Raw genomic sequence first — 6,192 nt, 5'->3', positions numbered from 1 at the left:
GCCTGGGCTCCGCGCTGCCGGTTGGTCCCCCACGCCCCTGCGGGCGGAATCACTTCCCAGTCCCCAGCTGCCGGCCTGCGAGCGGCCTTGCCACCGCAGCAGACCCTGGTCCCGCGCCCAGCACCCGCGACGGCCCCCGGCACTCCGGGGGCGGGGCCGAGGATCGGCGCGGGCGGCGACGTCAAGAGACGCCACGGGGGCGGGCCGGGGGCGGGCCGGGGCGGGGCGGCAGCGGACTGCGGAGACGCGGCGGCGCGCGGGGCGGCGCAGAGCGTTCTCGGCGCGGAGCGAAGGGGAGCTTGCCGGTGCGGGGGGCGCGGGTCGCGCCGTGCGGGCCGGGGCCGGGAGCTGGGCCGAGCGGGAGCGGAGTCGGGCTTCGGGCCCGAGGAGCTGGGGCCGGGCGAGGAGCAGCCATGGCGCCGTGGAGGGTCGGGGCCCGAGCCGCTGCGGGCGGCCTGGGCGCCGAGTAGCCGGGCCGGGCCGGAGCGCGGGTGGCGGCGGAGGCAGCTGCGCCCGCGCCCCCCGCCCTCCCAGGCCCCGCGCCCCGCGCCCGGGCCCCGGCGATGGTGACACATGCGGCGGCGGCGCGCCGGCGGCAGGACCATGGTTGAGCGCGCCAGCAAGTTCGTGCTGGTGGTGGCGGGCTCGGTGTGCTTCATGCTCATCTTGTACCAGTACGCGGGCCCGGGACTGAGCCTGGGCGCGCCCGGCGGCCGCGCGCCGCCCGACGACCTGGACCTGTTCCCCACGCCCGATCCCCACTACGAGAAGAAGTACTACTTCCCGGTCCGCGAGCTGGAGCGCTCGCTGCGCTTCGACATGAAGGGCGACGACGTGATCGTCTTCCTGCACATCCAGAAGACGGGCGGCACCACCTTCGGCCGCCACCTCGTGCAGAACGTACGCCTCGAGGTGCCCTGCGACTGCCGGCCCGGCCAGAAGAAGTGCACCTGCTACCGGCCCAACCGCCGCGAGACTTGGCTCTTCTCCCGCTTCTCCACCGGCTGGAGCTGCGGGCTGCACGCCGACTGGACCGAGCTCACCAACTGCGTGCCCGGCGTGCTGGACCGCCGGGACTCCGCCGCGCTGCGCACGCCCAGGTGAGCGCCGGGGCGGCGGGATCCTCGCGCAGCTGCGCCCCCTTGGCCGGGCCGTATGCCCGCCGGGCAGTACTGGGTCGACCCTGCCTTCCCCACCCGCGTCTGCCCTCTTGGGGCCCCCCACTCGCCGCCACCCCTCCCGACCTGCCGGGCGCCCGAGGCTCCCAGCTCCTCTGGTTTGGCCGGCTGTCACCGCGCTTTCTGACCTCGTTCTCACCCTCTTTTCCTTGCATCGTGCTGCCCCACTGCCGGCTTGGCTGCGCAGCGCCCGGGTTTTCTCCAGGGTCCCCGCCCGCTGCCCTCGGCCACCTTACCTGCTGTGCGCCGTGAGGTCTGGCCCGCCGGACTTGGGGACGCGGGCTTCTGGGTGTGTGCGTGGCTCACCTGGAGTGTTGGCTTCCCCGTGTCGCTTCGATGCTGTGATCCCAAAAGTGCAAGGGAGAGGAGTGAGGTGCCACCCCTGTGCCTGGAGTGCCTGCCTTCAGAGGGTGGGGGAGCTGCCAGGGAAGGGGGCTGGCTCTGCCCGCCTCCCTGCCGGTGTGTGCAGGTAGAACAAAGGCCCTGTTGACCTGGGGCTGGGGGCGGGGAGGAGGCAGTACCGCCTGTCCTCCCAGTGGGGCCTTCCAGCCAAATTCTTCCAGGCACAAGCTTGCCTGAAGAGAGGAACAAAAGCCAGCCGATGGGGGACCACCGGGATGGGGGTACCTGAGCTGGTCCAGGGAAACTGTGCTGCCACACCTCTTTCTTGAGGTCCCCCAGCCCCATGTCTGCGGGAGGTGGGGAGCACAGAGCTGAACTGCGGGAGGACACAGGGCATGGGAGGGGTGCCGGGGCAGCTCTCCTGGGAAGCCGTTTGTAGGGGAACCTGGGGTGCTGCTGGAGTCCCAGCAGTTAAAGTTGGGTTATTCGGGGCCTTCCTCCCCAAAGTCTGGGCTGGGAAGGGCCAGGAGCAGGGCTTCTTGTCTGCCTTTTGTTTCTCTTCCAAATTTGCCTTAGGGTTGAGTTTGCAGACAGGCTGGTGGTAGGAGGCTGGGTGGTTGTAGGCCTGTTGGCTGGCACTCTTGGGTCCAGAGGCTGCAGGCTCTCAGGTGTGCTTGGGGAGCCTGGAAGGTCCGGCCAGCCTGGAGCTGAGCAGAGTCCAAGTCAGTGCTCCCCATGCACAGCCCTCAATCCTTGCTCTGTGGTCTTTCTCAGACTGTCAGGAAATGGGGGTCCTAGAGTTGGAGGGGCATCTTCCTACTTTCCTTTCTCCCCCCACCCCCCACTGTATACACACACGCACATGCACACGCACGCACAGCAGCTCTCAGCCTGGGAGGTGATGTTCTGAGCCCCTTACGGCGACATTCTACACTTGGTGGTCACAGAAATGCCTGTCTAGGGCCCGTAAAGGATTACTTCCGGCCCAGCACTTGGTCTGCTTTGCACGGATGCCTTCCTGCTGCAGGGCCCCCAGCCCTGGTCCAGCCCCTCTATGCTAGACTGAGCTGTGCCTGGGACTGCCGCCATGCCCCCACCGCCTTTCTGCCAGCCGGAGCAGTAGGCTTCCAGCATTGGTCACTGACCAATACCAACAGGCGCCTCCCTACCTGTGGCGGGTAAGAGGGTGGGGGCCACCCCCTTTGCCAGAGGGACTTGGATCGGCAGCCTAAGAGGAGTGCGTGGAAGCTTCAGGCTGCCAAGAAGCCGGAGCCTTTGAAGCAAGCCTGCTCAGCAGAGGCCACCTCAGCCCTAGATTGCAACCAGGACACTCTTCCTGCAGCCCTGCATGCCTTTGGGTCCCCAAGGTGAAGGGCCTTGGCCTCCTTTCTCTGAAGTTTGTCCATGAGAGTGGGAGGACCAGGTGGGGCTGATGGGGTGCCAGGTGCTGCACCAGGGCAGCCCGGCTCCCCCTGCCCAGGGAGCATGTGTGGAGCAAGAATGGAAAACACAGATGCCTCTGGCGGAGGTGGGCTGCCAGCCTGGAAACTGCTAGCTCAGCAGCATGCGGCAGGGTTGGGAGGGGCTTCCAGGGCCTTCAGGATGCCCACTGTGCTGCCCACTCTGGAAGTGGGTTGTGCTACCAGGCAGGTGACAGCATCCTACCCCCCGAATCCCTCTTCGCCACCTCCACTCCCTTCATTTCTGTTGCAGGCACTAGGTAGATTGCTTTTTTAATGAGCTTCCTCAGGAGGCCAAGGTAATCTTGGCTTTGTGCTGGCAGGGCCGAGCTGCACGGAGGTCCACCTGCTGAGTGCTGCCCTGCCACCTGAGTCCTCTGGCCCAGGCTGAGGGTAGACTAAGCTGCTGTGCTGTGGCGGTTGGGATGCGCTTCCCCCATCTGCCCAGGGACCCAGCAACTCTCTATCAGGGGCAGTGCCTGTCCCTGCTGGGGTGCCTGGTGTTAAGTGGGCTTGGTGTCAGGAGACTCAGGTGTCACCCTGGCCCTCCTGCGATGTCTTCACTCTGACTCTGCACTGCCCTCTCCGTGTTCTCTGGGAACAGACTCTCTTTTCCTCCTGTCTCTGCCCATCTCCCTGCCCAAGGCTGGCTCCTGGAACCTCTCCGCCAAGCCCCTCCCATCCCCTGCCGCAGTTTGTGAGGACCTCAGTGGGCCTGTGGTGCGCGTAAGAGAGGTGGGGCTCTTCCCGGCTGCCAGCCTCCCCATTGCTCAGCATCAGCCTGGGCTGCTCTGAGCTGGGCGTACACTCAGGTGACACATGGAGATGGACAGGATTTTGACATCTTCCTGGAATATGATTTGGAACTTCTAGTGGCTGTTAGTGCTTGGCTGCCTTGGTAGAGAGAAACGAGTGTGAGCAGAGCGTTGGCGGGTCCCTCTTTGGTCCTGTGTTCACTGTGGCGGCTGCCTCATCTGCCAGCATCAGCCAGGGTGCTTGTAAGACTGTCCTGGAAGGACGTTTGCTGGCTGGCCTTGAAGAGGTGTGGCCATCCCCAGGCAGCAGCCAAATAGCCAACCATTCTAGGGACCGCTCGATTAGAATGTCTCAGCACCCCATGCTCTGCTGTCGCTCAGAGGCTCAGAGGGTCCGGACGGTGCTCCAGAGCCAGAACCTCCCCCCTTCCTCTTCCCGTCTGCCTGAAGGCGCAACACAGCGGGAGGCATGGTCAAGGTCTTGCCTGGGCCACCCTGGAAATGTCCCTGAGATCATGTAGGCTTCATTTGGAGCCATGGAGGGCATCTGGAGCCCAAGTGTGGCGTCTGGGCCACCTTGGCCGGGGTCCCAGGCCCGGCTCACATCCTCTCTGCACCAGGGCCTCTCTGGAGCCCTCAGTGGGCTGGAAGCCTCTGTGACATTGCCCTACAGAGACAATGCTTCCTTGCAGGAGGGATGGCGCAGGAGCCCGCAGGTTCATGATGTGCCCTCTCGGTGCCTGTAGCCTCACCTTTGACCTGCCCTCCATGATCCTGAAGCCTTCTCAGACTCCGGAAATCCGCCTGGTGCTGGGCCTGTGTGCCCCCCACCCGGTGTGCCTGCTCTCCTCTTCCACTGCTCTGCCTGCTCCTCCCCTCCCTTCGGTCTCTGCTCAGATGCCCCTTCCTCCAGGAAGCCTTCCCTGGCTTTCTGTCCCTAGACTCCCCTGTTGCCTTAGGCGACTCAACTGCTCTCCCATCTGCCACCCTGGCACCTGCACAGTGCATTGGCACTGCTGTGGCCTGATGCTGAATAGGCACTGCCCTCTTGCTGGCACCGTGAGGATGTTTTTTCTTCCTGGGCTCTGCAGGATCTGGGCTCTGTCCCTGCCCTTTCCCTGTGACTCAAGTTCACAGAGTCAGCCTTGAGTGTCATGCTGTTCCCGGAGAACCTGGGGGGCTCTTTGGTGAGGCAGACCAGTGGGGGTGGGCTTAGATAAGAACCTTTGTTTCTGTGGCACACGACAGTTCCCACCCTGCCTTCATAATCCCTTTCTTCTTTGAGATCAAGGGACAAACCCTCATCTGCCGTGATGGGGACAGATGTTACCCAGAGCATGTGACTGGGACCAATGAACAGGACCTGGGGACCGGGCTGGGGGTGTCACTGCCGCCTGCATTGCCTAGAGAGTCCTTTGGTTAAGATGAGAAGGGAATCTGTGGTTAAGATGCTCCTAGATTTTCACTAAAAACATTTTTTTTAAAAAGTCCTTTTTTTAAAGCAGACACATGATAAGGCAAACTTACCAATGGTTTGGTGACAGGATCATTTTCTTTTTTTTTTTTTGAGATGGAGTCTTGCTTTATCGCCCAGGCTGGAGTGCAGTGGCGCGATCTCGGCTCACTGCAAGCTCCGCCTCCCGGGTTCCCGCCATTCTCCTGCCTCAGCCTCTCGAGTAGCTGGGACTACAGGCGCCCGCCACCACGCCTGGCTAAGTTTTTGTATTTTTAGTAGAGACGGGGTTTCACCGTGTTAGCCAGGATGGTCTCAATCTCCTGACCTCGTGATCCGCCCGCCTCAGCCTCCCAAAGTGCTGGGATTACAGGCGTGAGCCACCGCGCCCAGCCTGGTGACAGGATCATTTTCAGTGGTCCTCTGGCTTGAGAGATCATTTCCGTCATGCTGCTCTGGTGGTCTTCAAGCCAGAGTTTCCTGTCCTAGGCACTTCATCCATAAAAGCTCTGGGGACTCCTGCTCCTGCGTCAGAGAGCCGGGTCCCAGAGAGTGCAGTGCCCGCCTGGGTCCCCAGGGCCTGGAAATCCAGGTGTCTTCCTCAGCGGGAGTTCTGGCTGCCATGGCGGGGGAGTGGCCACATTGAGTCTGGTGTCCTCCAGGGCCTGGTGTTGTCGTCCTTTCAGGACTTGGAGGCTTTTTCTTTCACACCCCCTTTGTTGTGGTTCTAATGATTGTTTGGTAGGTGAGTGGGAGGCAAGTAGGAGGCAGAGGAAGAAAAGGAAAATCTTCCATTCGCCATGCATGGTTTTTCCACTGTAATTGAAGCCATCGTATAAATTACAGCATAAATGTTGTCTGTTGTCATTAAAAACTTAATATTTGAGTGGCTGCAGCTGCTCCGCTCTGGGTGTGCCACCGCTGGCTGCCAGTGGGTGAGCGTGCAGGTTGCCCATTCTGTACTCGGTGGGGACTGCTGCAGGACTGCTCCTTGTGTGTGAATA

The 6,192-nt window shown here is 62.5% G+C and overlaps 1 protein-coding gene across 1 annotated transcript in view; it reads left to right on the top strand.

The window, feature by feature from the left end:
• Positions 1-252: 252 nt before the first annotated feature.
• HS6ST1 (heparan sulfate 6-O-sulfotransferase 1) overlaps positions 253-6,192 on the top strand; it is a 53,304-nt gene continuing 47,364 nt past the window's right edge. Inside the window, exon 1 of the mRNA XM_033231915.1 lies at positions 253-1,100. Within this exon, the coding sequence (XP_033087806.1) occupies positions 574-1,100 (527 nt within the window). The 5' untranslated portion in view covers positions 253-573. The remainder of the gene's footprint in view (positions 1,101-6,192) is intronic.

Source organism: Trachypithecus francoisi, unplaced genomic scaffold, assembly GCF_009764315.1.
Source record: "Trachypithecus francoisi isolate TF-2019V2 unplaced genomic scaffold, Tfra_2.0 Lachesis_group13, whole genome shotgun sequence".
In the NCBI taxonomy this organism is placed as follows: domain Eukaryota; kingdom Metazoa; phylum Chordata; class Mammalia; order Primates; family Cercopithecidae; genus Trachypithecus; species Trachypithecus francoisi.
The sequence above is the reverse complement of the archived record's forward strand: the minus strand, read 5'-3'. Positions and strand labels throughout refer to the sequence as shown.